The following is a 19,296-nucleotide window of genomic DNA, read 5'->3' as shown; positions in this document are numbered from 1 at the left end:
CTCCATTTCACGATGGTATCAGGATGAAATGTTGATGCACATTCCTGCATCAGTTTGCAAGAATGTTTTTTGACCAAAAGTGAATATCTGGTGCGTAGGCAGACAACCCCCACATGTAGGGATATGAGGTCATTTTATTGAAGGCAGGAGGCTGCACATAGCCTCAAAGTGAGTAACTTAAGTGGATTCTGCTGTTTGAAGCAAGCTAACCTCCACCTGTTAACGCCACAGGGTATCAACTGTAATGAGAAGCCGGTGTGTCATGCTGTGCCCTCACGATCCACTATCTTTACAATCGTTTTCATAGCAGCCTCGCATATGCTCCCCTCCATTCCTACAGTAATCACGCTTTACAGCTGCAAGGATTATTCCAAACAAACCCTTGTGGGGGTAAATCAGAAACTAAACCAGCAAATGCATTATGAAAGTCTATTGGAATTCATGAACATATTGTGTATATATAGAACATGCATGTGCATCACACACACACATGCTGCAATAAAACACAAGCCCTGACAGTGAGTGAGAAGCTGACAGAGGACACTAGAAAATAATCTCTCCCCAAGGCAATGGCAGAGTGAAAGAGACGGTCCGATGCAGTTGAAAGAAATTGGAGGAGGTCCTGTGGTGGAGACGGCCTCTTTCGTCTTGTCTTAGCTCCAACTGTGGCCTCTGCAGACCTCTAACGTCTCTCCACCCAACAGCCCTCTGATGCTGGATTGCCTCAGAGATGACTTATAATGAGAAAGGTGCTGACTGACAGAAAAACTGTGCAAGTCACTGCAGGGAGTGGCTTCACGCCGACTCCTAAATATGCATCAATATTAAGAATAATGGAATGATAATTTAGCCAGAGTGCCAATAAGTTCCACTGTGACGCCTTCATGTGCACAGCAGACATTCTGTCCGACTGAATTATTGCTAATGTATGTATGCAATACTGTATGAATAGAAAATGGGAATAGAATATTACCTCTGTCTTAATTGAATAAAATTTATATATTTTTTCCCCCTTCCATTATATGAGTCTATTTAATATACCTTGAATATAATGAAACAGATAAAATATTCCGGAGAATAAAACGTATAATTTGATATTCATGCTCATGCAGCTGTAGTCGGTTTCCCACAATTCATTTGGAGTAAGTCAGATTTAAAATTCACTCATTCTGAGGGGGAGGAGAGGGAAAGGCAGCGAGTGCAGGGGAGGAAAAGGGAGAAAAGGGGGGATGCCTGAGTGCCAAGGGATTGGCAGGAGTGACAAGATGTGACAGTGAGCACATTGGCTCGCAGGGTGGTTGCTACTTTACACTCCAATCACACAGTCCCCCTGTCCCCCAAGACGTTTTAATCTGATCCCCCGACCCAAGGAGACGAGAGCACGGCACGACACAGCTCTGAGCAGAGCGGGAGTGAGGCGCAGAGCCGCGACGCATCATTTTATTTCCAGCCTCCTTCCTTCCACTTATGTGGATGGGTCTTTAATTTCATCACTAAAATGGCTGCTCCGTTTCTCATTACATTTTGCTTTATATGCTGAGTGTGTGTAGATGTCGTGTGAATGAACGGGTCGTCCTGGCCGGGCCTTCGCGTAAACTGTGTGTATACGTGTGCTTGCACAACGCACAGCACTACTTTTGATTGGATTAGTCAGAGAGAGAGAGAGAGAGACATCCACCCTTTCAGCCTCGCCCCTCCTCCACTGGTAACGGCCTGCATTATCGATCCCGAACAGCTCCATTTCCTCTCCATGTCCAAACTTATTAGATGCTCTGCTTTCACATATCCCGGCCCGATCCGTCCTTCTTCCTCTTTTCTTTGAAAAGCCCATTTTCCTCCCATTTATCTTTGTCTGTGTTCATTCTCCTCCAAGACGTTACTCTATCACAGTTGTGCCGATGTGTTTTTAAACCCGTTGTGTATTTTCCAGCATTGCTCTTGTCTCATCTTAATCTGAACCCTTTTCTGCTGATTTCTTTTCCCTTTCCTCTATCTGAATCATTTATCCTCTTTTTCTCTTGTCGTTACAGCTGTGAGCAGCACCTCTGTCAATCTCTGGCTTTCACTTTTTCGCTCTAAGTTGCTGTTCAGTCAATGCTAAAATTAGACTGCAAGTGATTTTGAGGAGTTGGAGGAATCAATTGCCATTAATTGCCTTTGGGGAAGAGAAACTTCTGATAGGACTGCAAAGAGAATGCCATGGAGAAATTATGACTCCACGGCTAACTTATGGTGACAGAATGGGCACAACTAATCACGATATGGAATGTATTAAAGAGTCTTTTTTTCCCTCCAAACTCTTGCTAAAACACTTTCAAGTATTAGATAAATTTATTAGTTTAGAAATGTTTTATACGGGTGGAACACTTTTCAGATTACAGTTGATGCGTGCTGGCAGAATAAAATATCGTGTCTGCCCCCATGTATTCTGAAAAGCCTGCTTGGTAGCAACGGATAAACAACAGCAGACAGAAGCAACCCGTCCCTTCACTTGCTCTCTCGCTCTAAGATATATATGTCTCTGTGTTTTCTGCAGGCTCTGTACCCGAGCCCAGAGGAGGGCTGGCAGATCTACAGCTCAGCACAGGACGCAGATGGGAAGTGTATCTGCACCGTGGTCGCACCGGCCCAGAACATGTGTAACCGCGACCCACGCAGCAGGCAACTTCGCCAGCTCATGGAGAAGGTGACAGCTGTCAATAGCACACCCACTTTGAGACACGACTGTTACCCACGCAGACATACAAACACAAACTGCCACACACTGCCTGCGCTCGCGTCTGGCGCCGTCTGTTACATACACGACGCTGAAGTGAACAGTCCCACTGCTTTCACCCCACGGTGGATCAGTCATGCAGATGAGAATTGCTGCTTTAACTATTCTTTCTTAAGGAGCAGAGTTGCTGAAAAGTGAGTGAAGCGTGCGTTGCCTTAATAAGAAATGTCCCAAACTTATCCATGAAATTGGATTCGCTGAGCCATACAATGATAATGTTTCTTTTATAAATATTAATCCATTAGATGCAAATTAGGAAAATTAAGTGTCTTGCCAATCAGGAGCGAATGCTTTGTTTGCAAAGTTACACAGTAAATGTTGCACAGTGTAAATCTGTCGACTCAGACTTGCGCTGTCTTTCTCAGTGTAAAAAAAAAAAATGAATCGACACCGTTTTTTACACTCGCGTGATGTATGACGAGCAAATAAATTCGACGACGTACAAAAACATGTACACACACTAAACCCTCAGGCATGCAGAGCGCCAAGAAACCCGCACTGTTTCAGCAAGCAGACAATAAATCCATGTTTCAAATACATAGAGTAGAGTGTTATTGACCTACAGTGCCGTGCAGTGTATGCAAATGTAATTTCCTGCTTGTGTTTAGTGCATAAACACGCACACACGCACACACAGGCCAGGGGTGAGAGTAAAGGCAGGAAAGGACCTCTGCTCACAAGCCATCCACAACCGCTTGTTGACTCCTCAGATCTGCAGCTGCATCGATTGGCGGTTTGCAGGCAGTGCATCGTCATCTTTCCCTTCTTATCCACTTGTCTCTCCAAAACTGAATAACAACAACCTGCTGAATAATATCTAATAGCTTACACTCGCTTTACGGGCTGTGGCAACTCATTGAGAGCTGTGTTTTTGTGGACACTCAAAACCATCAAGTGGGTGAATGAGAGGGTGGATCGACAGAGTGAGCGAAAAGCCTGCGAGTGGAGAGGCAGAGGAGAGCGGGTAAGACAGGAGGGGCTGACATTGATGTGGTCTAGTGCAGAGCGGTTGTGGTAAATTGAGATGCTGAATAGGCTCTGAGGTCCTGATGGATCAATGAGACACCTGAATTCACATATTGCATTCACTCTTATTGAAGTATACCTTTTTCCCCTGACAGCCTCTGTCTGCTGCCGTTTCAAGCACACGTACAGTGGAAACCCACACTTACACACACTTTAAAAGAGGCATATTCCAACTGAGAAGGCATATTCTGGCAGAGAAACTGACAAACTAAATGAAGCTATTCGGGGAAAGTAGATCTGTGCATGAATGTATACGTGCAGCACAGGGTACATTACAAACTGTATGGTATTCTTTCCAGTATTGTCTCTGTTGCTCACAGGTCTCATAGCGAGTGGGTTTGTAGATTAAATGCAGATTGAATCCCCAACAAGTCTACTGAGCACTATACAGCACAGTGGATACAGGTAGTGTATGTGTATGTGCAGCCACATGTCAAGTAAGAATTCAGAATGACCTCGGTGTGCCTCCCCCACCTCACCTCAGCCTCAGCAAAAGGGCATCGTGACACCTTGAATGGTCACGAGGGGATTTCCCCAAGCTGCTTTAAATCATTAATTAGGAGTCAGTCTCCACATCCGGCACAACAGGTGATCTGCATCTGCTGCAATCAATCCGGAGAGATTGACATCCAGCTAAAAAAAAAAAATTAATGAAAAGGTCGCAAGTATGAAATAATTGGGCTGATACATGTGTGTCATTCTAGGACAGCAACATTAACGCCTGTCCCTTGTCAGTTTAAAGGAGAACTTCGGTCGATTTAAACATGCAGCTTCATTGCTCAAGCTACCGTTGACTTGCCAGTACCGAAGACGCGAACACATTTGGTCCAACCATTACAGAGCTCCGTGAACGGAGACTTAGCATTGAACACTACTCCCTCACTGGCGTGGACGGAAACGTAATCCAGCATTTTCGTGTTTATGTTCATAATGTACATGTCCATGTTACGGCCTGTCATGAGCCATGAGCCTTACAATAGCCTGTTAAGCCTGTTAAGTACACACTCGATGGATATGCTAGTTTGGTCTAGCTACCGGAACACACGGATGTCAACAAACAGGTAAGTAGCTGCTTGCACAAACACACTGTTTTAACTACTTTTTTTTTCATTTTGAGTCATACACGCTACAGTGCTGTGTTGAAAGGTGTCTGCTGATGTTGCATAACATTCGCTGTGACATGTGGAGCATGTTAAGATGCTTAAAACCCAGTGTAAAGTTCTGACCCCATGCTGTTAGCGTTCAATGCTAAGTCTCCGTTCACGGAGCTCTGTAATGGTTGGACCAAATGTGTTCGCATCTTCTGTACTGGCAAGTCAAGGGTAGCTTGAGCAATGAAGCTGCATGTTTAAATCGACCGAAGTTCTCCTTTAAATAAAAAAGAAACTATTACATAAATAGTTAGCTTTAAAATTATGGACATAATTCGAGCTGCATTTATTGGTCAATCAAAAGCATTTTTTGGCAAACTATTCCGATAATTATAGACTGATGAATTTCAGTCAAACAAAAAACATTTTTAAGAATTTGCTGCCTTTCATGATCAGTCTTGATAGTACATGAAGAGTCTTTGGGTTTTCGACTCATTGTTGGACAAAAGAAGCAATCTGAAGACTGAATCGTTTTAGGCTCTGAGAAATTATCAGAGAAAATAATCAGCTTAAGTTTAATCAATAATTAAATTTACAGTTAGTTGCACCCATTAGCCCAAACTTTTCAGAGCTGTGAAGTGCAAGTTGATCTTTGGTTAATATAACTGTGGACGTACAATACAGGTGAAAGTCACATTAAAATAATCTGCTCCTGAGAAAAGTACGTTTTATCAATGGAAACCTGTCTAAACTTGAAAAGCCTTAAATGTAGAATAATCTAAAAAGAAATACAATAAAAAATATATAAATGCAATAAATGTATTTTTGAAGAATATATCCAATCTATGTCATAAAGGATTAAATATATGTATTTAATCTCTAATTTTGAGGGTGCAGTTTGTGTTGCTGTCACTTTCAATGCATTACAATTACAGTTGAATACTTCAGCTTCACTGTGTTGAATGATGTATGTGTAGAGTTTGATGCGAGAAGGCTGTTTTCACATTCATTGCTCAAAGTGTGAATTTCCTCTGAGCTTATTAAAAGAAAATCCGATATAAAGAGGCGGGGCTGCGAGCATGATTTGTGACATCGCAAATAGTTCAGAGGCCAAAGTTTGGGCCATTTTAATGAGGAAGAATAAGGTGCCATTTGAGATAAATATTTCTCTGCCAAACGTTAGACACAGTATTGTTTTATTCTCTTACTACTTGTGTAGAAGGGACCTTTAGTATTAAAAGCTTTGCAAAACATATTTAATATTGTCTTGATTATACAGTGTGGGCGTTTATGTTATTCTGTTTACCCTCTGTACTTGTGCACTGCTTGTAAGACAGCAGTTATCAGAGCCAAGCGCTCCCGTCAAATACAGTCCACAGCTCGGCCTAATGAGGACACCCAGGGTCAGCGCTATTTGAGCTGCACACAAGTGAAAGCCACAAGTCAAAAGACTACTCATAAGTCCGTGTGTGTATGTGTACATAACAGCACCATGCCTGAAAAGACATCCCCATTTGAACCCAGAGCATGTGGCCAATTATTATAGCAGACCACATCCACAAAGGCTCTGCCTGACACGGAAAGCCAAGGTTACACTAACAATGTCAAAACCGCCCTCTGTTCAAAGAATGTAAACCAGCCTTGTGCAAGAGTCTCTATTCAGCTTTCTGCACAGGCAGACAAAATGCCATCCAAAGCACAGTTGACCCCGAAGGACGGTGGTGTAAGAATGTTCTTGGCGCAGACTTTTGAACACCTCTTCCCACTTTGACCTCTCCGTGCAACTGTCTGCGCTGAGATGAAACTAAAAGAGATAGGAGGGCACACACAAGAAAGACGCTTCAGGATTTGGTGCCGAGTGACTCATTGCATCGGACACGAGGCAGACACACCTGTGACTGATTGAATTCTTGGGAGCGTCGGGGGATGGGGGGGCGCTAGATGAAATGCCCTGTGTCTGTGGATCAGTCACCACTGCTCAGAGGATCCCGGCTGACACACAGCAGGACGGTGACAGTGCTTTTGTTTGGACTCCGGGCCGGTGAAACAGTTTACTGTTAACACATTCCTCCAACTAGTCCATCTGTACTGCTGTCGGAACAGTTTTAATTGGTAAAGAAAATATTTTCCGTCCCAAAAAAAATCCACGGCCAATTCATGAAGCATGTGGGAGATGAGCTGGGTGTAGAAAACAGTAGGCAGGACACGAAGTAATTGAGTGGGATGTCAAAGTGTAGGCAGGCAAGGCATTAGGTGCAAAACAGACTTTATGCCAAACCGTGACCTTTGAGAGTTCGGACTGCTCGTGTTTTTGCTCGGAGCTGTTGGAATACGCATCGTCTGCGTGCTCTGAGTTTCAGTGGCGCGTGCCTGCGTGGGTGGGTGTCTGTTGGCGTGGGTAGCTGGACATATGTACACGTGAGCCTTCTTATATGCACCGCAGAACTGCAATTTTGTCAATGTTCCGACGGTTTCTGGCCAGTTCAGGACAACGTGCAGGAGCTGAGGGGGTGTATGAAACAGTAGGCTGGTTATGCAGCAGCAGAGTGGGCTGTCAGAGAGTGAGCAAGATAAGTACCTCGCAAAAATTAAACATAGTGCAAAATTGATTCCTCTGGGAACTGAGATTCAATAAACACCTACTTGGCAGCATGTTTGCGCCTCTGTGAGATTTATTCAGTTGCATTAGTTTAGTTTTTACAGTATGTACCCATTACCTGTGTACACTCGTAACGGTGCTACTACCCTTCTGTTTTGATATCGGGGAGAGAAAGTATATTCATATCCTAACTGGATACCTGTTGACTTTTATTGCATAATTTATGAATGTAGTGTGTCTGTATATTAGCCTGTTAAATCCTGTGCTGCTATTTGAAGCACCACTCCTTTCATCTTGGTTATTCTTGCTGTTTTTGATTTTTGATTTTTTTTTTATTTTGCTTTTGGCTCGCTGTTTAATGCCCGTCTGTTTTATGTTTTATCCAACGGCGTTTCATACCGACTCAATCGTGCCTTTGCTTAACTCTACACTTTAAAGAAATGCTTTGTTTTTTTTTGTTTAAGGCTATCCCCTTTTTGAAGCACATTTATCGTATAGCACATACTGTAGTTGGGTTTTATTTATTCATCCATCCTTTTCTCCGCACTGGATGAAGAGCTCAAACTTTTAATACGCAACACAGTTGTCGTTCAGTGCTCCATGAGTCTGTGGCTAACATGATCCTAAACCAAACTATTATAGTAAACTGAAGTAGAGTAGAGACCATCTTGTGATGGGATCACAGCAGCCACACTATTTTTTGTCATTAGCAATGCAAAAACACAAAATATTCAGCCTACCGTCGTGTCGCGAAGCAAAACAGAAATATTCACATGTGAGAATTACTGCCATTTCTAACAAAAGATTACTGAACTGATTAATTGAAGATCATCTAGTTGATTAAGTAATCAATAAATCAACTAATCAGTGTAGTTCTATTTGCAAGCTAGAGCTGCTTATCTGATTATAGACTGAAAAAATGTTTTATGTATTCCCTTAAAATTAATCCAAAATTATTCTGTTTCTATTATGTGTCCCGGTGGTTTGGTGGTGTGTGTGTGTGTGTGTGTGTGTGTGTGTGTGTGTGTGTGTGACACAGGTTCAGAACATTAGCCAGTCGATGGAGGTGTTGGACCTGCGGACGTACAGAGATCTACAGTATGTAAGAAACACAGAGAGCCTAATGAAGGTGGTGGATGGAAAGCTGAAGGTGGCCTCGGAAAATCCCCGCAGTCTCAATCCGAAGGGCTTTCAGGTAATTGGCTGTCTGTCACCTCCTGCACAGCGGTGCCAGTGTGTTATTGTGAAGTGAATGCAGATAGTACTAGATGTGGCACTGCACTCCGTGTGCACACAAACCTTGCCAGATACATTTCGCTCTTCACAGACAATAAAATTTTGTATGACTCTCGACGGACTGCTGCATAGGGGAAAGGTACACAAATTCCATTCCAAGACTGTCTCTGAGTCATTGACTCATGCACAGAGGAAATTTTAGCAAATTCACATCCTCCTGAATTATTAAACTCCTGGACCCAGAAGGAAAGTATTTTTTCTGTATACCTCTCTTTACATCCTTTCCCCTCTCTCCTGACTCAGCCTCTATTCCGACTCTATATACTTAACATTCTGGTGTCTGCTCTAAGATAGCAGGCACATATAGTAACATTTATCTCTACCTTATCTCTCTACAAGTTTAGGCTCAGCTGCCATTATCAGTGGGCCTTTTTGTCTTCCTGTCAGCCGGTTGTCTTGCCCAGGCTTTCTCCACATTTCTCACACTCTTACAGATATTAGATGGGCCATAAAATAGTTTGATTAAAAGATGCCTTCATAAATGCTAAGTGTGCTTTACCGCTGAGACTCTGCCTAAGCACAGGGACGAGCATGACTAGCCGTGTTTTTCCTTTCAGCGTGTTTTATGAAAGCAAATCCAGTGGAGGTAATGAAGATGTTTATGAAATTGGCCCATTCATCAGTAAAGCCACAGATGACTGCAATATGTAGAACAGTAAGCATTATATCCCAGGATTTATCAGAATGAAAATCCGCGATCCAATATGGAGAAGGAAGAAAAAAGCGGGATTTGACCAGAGCAGGTTGGCTGATGAATGCATTCAGCTCAAAGTTGCCAATGGCAAAGCGTGGGAGATTAACGAGAGCGAATTTTTGCAGCTTGAAAAGGGGAAAATGAGATTTATGATGTGGCGCCACAGGGCTGAGAGCTGCTCCATCACCAGATTTACGATAAACCTTAACAAGGAGGAAACAGCCCCTCCTGTGGCGGCCACACTTTATTGATACACCTATTTCTCTCTCGAGCCTTCTACCTTCCAAGCAGGCAGCCCGGCTCTCCTGCTGCTTCCTGCACTCCTACATAAGGACACATTGTTCTTTTCATTCCTAAACACACGATGAGTCACAGAACAAGTTTACACCCAGTTTACCACTGCTCTAACTAGGTGAAAATTGAATCACCCAAACCTGCGTAGACAGTGAACAGGCATGCACTGAAATTCGCTAAATAAATTCAGTGGCTTTCTCTCCACACACAGGATTGTAAATGGAAAAAAAACCTTAATATGAGCAAAGTTGATTGACTCAAGCTGGGGAGTGCAAATAAGTTGACATTCACAAAGTGGAGATTATTGAACTTGCACTTTGTGACACGGGGCTTAGCACTTACAAGTGTGAGGCATGGAGGGACCGCTGCACAGACTCACAGCTCTGGAGAAGAGAGTTAGTTGCAGAGCCAAATCTTCTGGAAGAATAAACGCTTTGGTGTTTTCAAACTTTTGGGAATAAAAAATGGATTTATCTTCGCTATTTAGTAGCCTGACTGCAGCAGCAAAACATGGAGGTGACCTCCAAAGTTGGGTGATTATGTTTTGTGATGCTGACTGCAGCTGACTAGAGATGCAGGGGAAATAAACTTTATGTTACGAACGTACAAAGGAGAGGGAAAACGGAAGAGGGAGAGACTTCCTCACTTAGGATCCCTACACTGACACAAATTAGACCACAGATTTGATTTCTTCATACTTTCTGTCACCATGTAAATTATCGATGGAATTACAGTGACAAGAAATTATCCCCATTTTTGCTGGGGGACACCCCTGAGGGTCCCCCAAACCCCACTAGAAATGTCAGGAATACATGAAATTGCAGTGAATTATAACTCGGCACAGTTCTGTAAGGAATCTCATGACAAATCCAGGCACGGCGGTGAAACAGTAACACTAACCAGCATCTAGCTTCAATATGAGCTCCTGACTGGGAGATGATCTATGAACCAGAAGCACTTCAACTAAAGATTAAAGACCTAGCTTCTGTGCACAATCCCCTGTACTGATCTAGTACAGTCTCCCTCATCCCCTGTGCAGTATTCTAACAGAGGGTTTAACCCATTCCACCCTTTTTCCTGTTCCATGTGTCTTTCTGTGCATGACTTAGGAGTTGAAAGACAAAGTGACCCAGCTGCTCCCCCTGCTACCGGTGCTGGAACAATACAAGGCCGATGCCAAGATGATCCTTCGTCTGCGGGAGGAAGTGAGGAATCTGTCGTTGGTGCTGATGGCCATCCAAGAAGAGATGGGGGCCTATGATTACGAGGAGCTGCGCCAGAGAGTCCTGCTGCTGGAGACCAGGCTCCACTCCTGCATGCAGAAACTAGGTATAAGACGTATGCATTATGCAAACAGGTGTGGGTGAGTGGGTAGTCACTGAATGCTTAATTTGAAATTCATAATCAAATGTCAATGCAGCACTTAAACAATTAGAGGAAAGGCAACAGCTGTGCATAAAGGAATTCAGGATTAGTTATTATCATCAATTGTCAAATCTCTGTTCTACATTGTCAACATTACCACGATGCTCGGAGCTCGAATTATCTGCATAAATTAAAAACAATTGGCCTAGAAAGCCTGGATGAATAATTGATTGTGTTCTCGTGTACAAACTGATGATTTTACAAAATCCCATATAAAGTATATGAACCAATGAGTTAAAGTGGTAATCTCGAAGATTTCTGTAAGCAGTAATTACAGATGTAGTTTTTGGTCCTCACTGCCCCGCAGTGATCCAGTGTCACAGTGTGAATTAGAAATTATAATTACCCACTGATCCATATTTATTTGCACACAATTTTATTTTTCAAGTTTTCAAAAATGGTCACACAAATGCAAAGAAAAGTACGCTAAGACAAGACTGGAAACAGAAAACGGATAAAAGAACAAATGCAAGAGTGTTAAATATCTTTCTTCTCTTTCTCCTCTTTGACCTCCAGGCTGTGGGAAGTTGACTGGCGTCAGTAATCCCATCACAGTGCGTGCATCAGGCTCAAGGTTTGGCTCCTGGATGACAGACACCATGATCCCCAGCTCAGACAACAGAGTAAGTCCCTGTGTTCCTATGCTCACCCTGAACTAGAACCTTTTCTCCCTCCATAGTTCAGAAACCATCCTAGATAAAGTAGAAACAAAGTCATTGGCAAAAACAGGCCACACTCCGCCAGTGGCTCAGAAAAAACCCTCACAGCAACACTGTCACGATACTTTAATGACTGATTGACTGTTTTGCCTGAGTGGGACTTCTTCTGCTCTCTGAAAGAGGAGAGACAGAGAGGAACGCAAAGCTGAGTCACTGATGGATAGCATCCCTTTCCCTCCTCTGTGTCTTCTTCTGTCACTGCAACTCCAGCTGATTAATCACTTAATCATCAGTGGAGAATGAATGAGTTGTTTGGGCAAAAGTTTTCTAAATCACCTAGGTAATTACCAGGAGTGTGACGGGACGCTCTGGACCCAGATGATATAGTAATGGCTGCAGCTGATTACAGATGACATGCGGTCCTGCATGGGCAGATGCATGGTTTGAAGCAAAGGGGGGGAAATTAACAAAGGAGGAAGTACAGGAAGAGAAACTGCGCGGCGTGGTGAATCAGGCTAGTGGTGGTGATGGTGGAGAATGGAAACTAATGAATATGAGGAGAAGAGATGACGATGGCCTTTGTCATCCCCAGTCTGAATCTGAATCATAACAGGCTGAATAGATATTGCCATCAGAAAAGGTCAGTTTCTGTGATTGAAAGCCCTGGTCTTTATCTTTAATCACCTGACTTGCTGACATCACATGATTCTCCTTAGATCGATCACTGATTGTATTAATAGCTAGATGCATTAACAATATCAACACCCACACCAAATGTCTCTGAGGAGCCAACCAGAAAATAAAGCTGGGTCTTAACGTGCTGAAGCTTCGGCCTGGTTCAGCTCCCCTCTCCCGCTCAGCTCGAGGGAGTCACTTAGTAGGCAGAGGGAGAAACAATGCTTAATGCTCCATAATCTCCCCTTCTCCATAATTCAACTGCGATACCTCACCACCCTCGACTCCTCCCATGCCCTTCCGCTCCCCCCACAGGGGTTTGTTATTGAGGAAAGGTGCCTATTCCGTGCGTGGTAGGGAGGCGAGAAGCTGAGGAGAAAAAATGATGAGTGGAGCGTCAGACGAACGAGCGCTCCATCTTAGCAAAGCTCTTCCTGATATGTTAAGGACAAAAGAAATATCTAAGTCAACTGCAGTTAAATTGAATCAATTAGTAGCTGAACTGTGGCTCAGTGGAAGCATTGAGGGAATGCGACTGGAGACGCAGCCAGAGAGGGGCCGTGTCAGTGGAGAGATCCGCTGAGAGTACTTGAGGAAAAAGATAGAGCTGCTAAATGGATTGATTTTCTGTAAATGTGGACTGGAAGGGGCAGGGAGCACGAGTGGTGGTTGACTGCAAAAGCACAGGCAGCGTCTTCACTCCCACACGCAAGAGAGATCAATAGCTTTTTGCGCACATTCAATGCAACAACTGCATGAACACGTGCACTCACCAGTGCAGTGGTGTGTGTCGAGATCCTTCACTTAGGTAAAAACAGGTCTACCACACTGTGAAAAGTGGTAGTAAAGCACAACAATTAAAAGGCTCCCATGGCAACTGGACTTGATTCAGTTTTCTTGAAGACGTTTCACTTCTCATTCAAGAGACTTCTTCGGTTCTAGCTGACTGGAGGGGAGCTGCAGGCCACTTCCTCTGAGGGGAGAGGAGGAGGTGGAGAGGAGAAGGTAGCCTACAACAAGTGGCCCTAACGACTCTGTTAGGACACGCCCACACAGAGTTTAAATGCCTGCAACTCCCCCTCCAGTCATCCAAGCCTCTTTTTACTATTAACTAGATTAATTTTCTTAACCCTAAAAAAGGAGCACTTCGTCATTCAGTTCATCACAAACATTCGCATTATAAATCACCACATTTGGAGATACACGGTTTTCTCTGTATAAAAAGGGTATCAAAAGTCTGAAGTTGAACTCACAAATGTATTTCATGTAGTATTGGAGCTTTTTCCCTACGCGTGTTGGCCCGGTTTGACTCTGTTTGATTTGGCATGTCGGCAAGCAGGGATTGCACCTCCATAACAAGAGGACTATCTGTTTGAAGGTGTGTCTTTAACTGATGAGGCGCTTGTCTTTTACTGTGTTGAAAGGAGCCACTTTCATTACTCCCCTCAGGACTACCGTCAGAAGCCGTTAACAAAGCCCCACTAATTCAGTCATAAGGATTTTTCATTTTCCACAAATTCTTTACAAGAAAAGTCCCCTGTTATTTAGTTAATTAAAAGTTTTCACTAAGAAGCAGCAAAATCAGAACATGTGGGTTTTTCATCAGCAGTGTCTTAACACGACTCCCAAAAAAAGCTCAAACACGGACCTGATGAAACAGCAATATACAGCAAATGTCTGAAAATACAAACAGGGCCACTGGAGAGAAAGTGAGATTCAGTATGACACTACAGAATTACTCAGAGCTGAACACACAGACATCTCACGCTCAGATTTCCTGTATAGACACATTGACTATTGCAAAACAGACACAGGTTGGCCGCGGTAGTGAGGGTGTATTCTGGCACCACTGGAAAGATCCATCTTGGGTTCGGGTCGGCTCAATTCTGCACAGTTTTAGTGGAAAAGCCCATATGGTACACTAGTAAGTGAACTTAATCATATTCCAGACTGACACTTAAAAAAAGTTGAAATTCAGCACATACTCACAACATGCTTACTTTGCTAAAGGCATCATACTGGCTGTGGTAAAACATTAATCACAGTGTTCATGCAGAGAGGTGTGTCAGGTTAAGCACAATAATATTCTCCTGAAAGCTTTTGATCCCCTCATCTCTCTCAGTTAGCTCATTTTTCCCAATGGGATTCACTCTTCTTCTCTCCTTAGGTGTGGTCCATGGATGGTTACTTCAAGGGTCGACGTGTCTTGGAATACCGCACAATGAATGATTTCATGAAGGGCCAGAACTTTGTGCAGCACTTGCTGCCTCACCCTTGGGCAGGCACTGGCCATGTGGTCTACAACGGCTCCCTGTACTACAACAAGTACCAGAGCAACATCATCATCAAATACCACTTCCGTTCTCGAAGTGTTCTGGTGCAGCGCAGCCTGAGTGGGGCCGGATACAACAACACCTTTCCCTACTCCTGGGGTGGCTCCTCTGACATCGACCTCATGGCAGACGAGAACGGCCTGTGGGCAGTTTACACCACCATCCCCAATGCTGGAAACATTGTCATCAGCCGCCTGGAGCCTCAGAGTCTGGAGGTGCAGCAGACCTGGGACACGGGCTTCCCCAAGCGCAGTGCAGGAGAGTCTTTCATGATCTGTGGTACACTTTACGTCACCAACTCCCACCTGGCTGGTGCCAAAATCTACTTTGCCTACTACACCAACACATCAAGCTATGAGTACACAGACATCCCCTTCCACAATCAATACTCCCACATCTCCATGATGGACTACAACCCCAGGGAGAGGGTCCTGTACACCTGGAACAACGGACACCAGGTGCTCTACAATGTCACTCTGTTCCAGGTGATTAAGACTTCTGGGGACTGAGAGCCCTCAGACTGAACCACTCAGATAATGCTGTGATCATTGTTCGGGGAGGGACAACTGAGCTGGGCGGAGGTGGGTAAAGGCTGTGGGAGGAGGGGGTTGGGGGCTTCATTGTATGGGCATAGACTTGGATTTTTTAAGAGTTTCAATCTTCATAGAGTGCTATTATTCACATTCTCAAAAAACACTCCGACAGCACCGTCGGTAAAGAATCAAAGACTGAGCGCTTCTCATTTTTGTTTTTCTTTCTGTGATGAGTAAGCATGGTTCTTTTTATTTGTGATGAGAAATAAATATCAATCTTTACCATTTATGACTGTGTATTTCATTTGTCACTTCGATTAGAAATAGACCTGTATTTTGAAGGGGTGAACAATAAAGGAGAAACTCTGTGTTGATGTAAAAGCATGGCTTCAAACATGGAGATGTGTACTCACAAGGTGGGAGCTTCTTAAATGCACAGTATGTAGTTTCTGCTGCTCGGGGTCTTTCAATCAAAACAAAACAAAATATGTAAGTAGTGTGGGAACATGGGAGGGGCTGTCTTCATTATTAAACACGTGACACGGGCAGAAATGTTCACAAATGAGCTAGTATAATAAAGTTTTACTCTCTTTACGTTCTCTGACTCTCTCCTGGAAGTTATAGAGGCCAAGTCCCGCCCACTCTGTTGTGTCAAATGGGATGTTATTTCAGAAAAATTATGTTTGCTGGTTGATGGTGAGACAAATCATGTTCTGCTCCTTTTGTTTGAATTGTGATGTGAATTACATATATATTAGTTTGTTTAAACAGTACTGCCTCTTCAAGGCCTCACTTACATATTGTATATTTTATTGATTTTACAACAAACTGGGACTTTCTCAGCTTGTAAAAATTGTGCTCTGAATTGACAAACATCATGTGTTTGATTAGTGGGACAATTTAAATGGGATTAGAAAATGATTTGTCTCTCGCCATGGCAGCCCATTGGAAGGGGACTTTACATCTGTAGCAACAGGTGACCAACTTGAAACGCGCCATTACCTTGAGTAAAACTGGGATTTCTCTGCATCCAAACATTGTTGGAAACTATTGGGATAATGTAAGCTTTCAACTCAACAAAATAACATACCTATCCTAATTTTTAGATATTTTAACAGAGAAATGTTGCATATCGTATATCTAAATTGAAAATAAGGTGTCATATTTCTTTTTCGGGTTATGAATGTCTCTTTTATTTCTTTTCGTTTTGTTGCCCACTAAAAGAAAGCTAGCTACGATGCACAAAATATTGAAAGGTTTTTAGAATAAAGTTGAAGCTGTTTGTCAGGCCGAATTGTAAAATATCAAAAAATCTGACTAGCTGATCGTATCAAGTATTAAAATACTGCAGTAATTCTATGTATCTTGCTGACACTGAGTGCTTAACTACCACAGACGAATCATAAAATAATGAGGTGGCAGGATGTGAATACTGACAAGGCAGTCTCTAGAGCTGCTTTAACCGTGTCTTTGGAATAATTCCATCCAATATTCTCCATCTAAGAAAGAGCAAGGGCATAGGCTGCGGTGTAATAAAACGACATGCTTCTATATATTCAGTGTTCAATTTAACGGCAGCACCCGCGGCTTACGTTTTCATTTTTTCTCAAGGTGAAATGAAAGTGAAAGCAAAACATTCGGTAAAAGGAGCAGGTGGTGGTGCACCGACAGAGACGGACACACAAAATGTGAAAGAAATTCTGAGAGCATTTACATTTGAGGAGAAAAACGAGGCTTCGCGGTCACCGTTGTTTGTCAAGCTCCAATCTGCTTTAATCTTATTAGCCGCACAGTTCTTTTCAGGTGCTCTCTGCAGAGAATTGCTCGAACAGAGGCACACAGTGGGTAACTACTCACACCAGAGTGACACCTGCAAACCTTACAATGCAACTTCTTTATCATTTGTTGTTGAGAAAACCTCTGAATCCACGCTGGCACTCTTTGCTGTACAGAGGACACCAGCCGACTGTGCTGTAATTTCATTCCTTTCATTTGCGGGGGTTTGTGATGATGCACCCATTCTTTAAAGAGAATGTGGTGGACTCAGAAGACATAGAATAGAATAGGAGGTTCCACTTTTTTCTTTTCCCGCGTAACCATGGTGATCCTATTCATCCCGGATGACCTTTCTATCAATAAAAGTGCTGCGCTGAAAAGAACCCTGATGAGTTCATACACAGTAGTGGCTGACATTTGAAGCACAATACAACACACAACAATACAGAGCATCCAACAGTCACAGCTAGAAAGAGTGCGCTATAAACTACACTGTGGAGAGAGGGTGTTTGTTGTGGAGGTATAATAATGCAGAAATTGAGATTTAGATTGTAGGTTGCCAAGGAAACTAAGTTCACAGGGGTAAAATGCAGTTACACCTGAACACGGAGAGCCAATCACAATGTTTGTTTATAATATTAGGCAGGAGGGACAAGGATAACTGACCAAACACTATAACAGTGATTACTGTTGGAATAAAGAGCTACTGTCTAAAATGAACTAAGATGATTGGACTGAACAGTCAGACCAAAACATTCAAAGCCTATCCTGAAAGTGCAGGCAATTTTAAAACAAGGCAGAGGCTTTCTTGAAAAAAAAAAAAAAAAAGTGTTTCACATATCCCATTTTAATAAAGCCTGTGCCGACAGTTTCACCGACACACAACAGTATCTAATGTTAGGCATGAGTGGTTAAAATGGACCCACTGTTTTCCCAGCCAGTACACTTTGCCCCTTAACAAAGAGCAGGGAAGGAAATAGTGACTGAGCACAGATAATGCAATCTCTATGATCAAACAAAGTGAAAAATAAAGTCAGCAGACTGGAAAGAAGCATTCGTCTGAGAAATGTGAAAGGAGCATCAATCCATTTAAGTCTGCATTTTACTTACTTAAGAGCCGCAGTACAAAATTAGAACTAATATTGTGTTTTTTTTAAATCCATTTGAGGTTGTCGCTGCATCAAAAGAAACCCAATAAAAGGAAAAGGAAGTTATTCCCTCTCCTACTCTGTCATATTTCTAAACCAATGTTTTCTCTTCACTACATTTTCTTGCTAATTCATATGTTCGTTAGACAGAAATTGGGGGGGGGAATGCAATGCCCTTACCAAAAAGTGCAAGAAAAAACTGAAGTTTTGTTGCTTTTTCATCAATAAAATCAATTACTGGGAGTGTCTGCTGCCAGCAGTATAACCATTGCTTCTGGCGCTTCAAACACAAGCATTAGCTCTAGTGGGTGTGTTTTTGTGCCATTTAATGCTCAGGGCCAAGGGCCAGTAAGTGTAGTGATAATAGCGATAAAGATTAGAGGCATGACGAAAAGCCCCAGATCATTACGGCTTGCCCCGTTTGAGTGTTGCATCATTGTATCTTGGTCAGAATAGGTCATCTCCAGCTAAGCCATACTTGTCAGATCACATCCTACATGCTGTGGAGCAAACAGCACTTAAGTGTCTTCTTTGCTCAGTATCATCTTGAGAGAGGGGAGTGCATTGAGGATGAAGGTTGTGTTTCTGGAGGGGAGGGGGGGGGGTCACAGTAAACATGGTAAATCTCTCGAAACCTACACATTCTTTATCTGAAAAACAGTCTGGTGCAGCAAACCTCAGGTGCACATCAGAGCTCCTGCTGGGTGCAATAAGTGCACAGCAGGTACAGATATAGTCTCTCTCAAACAAAACAGATTCTTTTAATTCGTCTAAATCAAATTGCTTGCAGAAAGCATCCTATGCATCTGGTTGTATGGATTCAAGGGCCTTCAAATGTTAATTCTGAATAGATGGAAATATCAAACAGCATGTGGATGTATGGAGACACTGACCATATTCAAAACTTAAATGGAAAATGACTTTATTAAGTTATTAATAACCTCAAAGAAACAATTAAGAAAGAATCAGTC

General features: G+C 42.9%; 1 protein-coding gene across 3 annotated transcripts in view; it reads left to right on the top strand.

The window, feature by feature from the left end:
• The window catches only part of olfm2a (olfactomedin 2a), a 50,141-nt gene extending 34,451 nt beyond the window's left edge, over nucleotides 1–15,690 (top strand). For 2 of the 3 annotated variants that reach the window (XM_030408478.1, XM_030408477.1), the window contains exons 2-6: nucleotides 2,537–2,686; nucleotides 8,532–8,687; nucleotides 10,886–11,105; nucleotides 11,718–11,824; nucleotides 14,703–15,690. In XM_030408478.1, coding sequence (XP_030264338.1) covers nucleotides 2,537–2,686; nucleotides 8,532–8,687; nucleotides 10,886–11,105; nucleotides 11,718–11,824; nucleotides 14,703–15,377 — 1,308 coding nt within the window. In that variant the 3' untranslated portion in view covers nucleotides 15,378–15,690. Of the gene's footprint in view, nucleotides 1–2,536; nucleotides 2,687–5,781; nucleotides 7,006–8,531; nucleotides 8,688–10,885; nucleotides 11,106–11,717; nucleotides 11,825–14,702 lie in introns of those variants that run through there. The other variant, XM_030408479.1, reaches the window with a different exon arrangement.
• The last annotated feature ends 3,606 nt before the right edge of the window (nucleotides 15,691–19,296 follow it).

This window comes from Sparus aurata, chromosome 23 (assembly GCF_900880675.1).
Source record: "Sparus aurata chromosome 23, fSpaAur1.1, whole genome shotgun sequence".
Taxonomy (NCBI): domain Eukaryota; kingdom Metazoa; phylum Chordata; class Actinopteri; order Spariformes; family Sparidae; genus Sparus; species Sparus aurata.
This window is presented reverse-complemented; position numbering and strand designations above follow the sequence as displayed.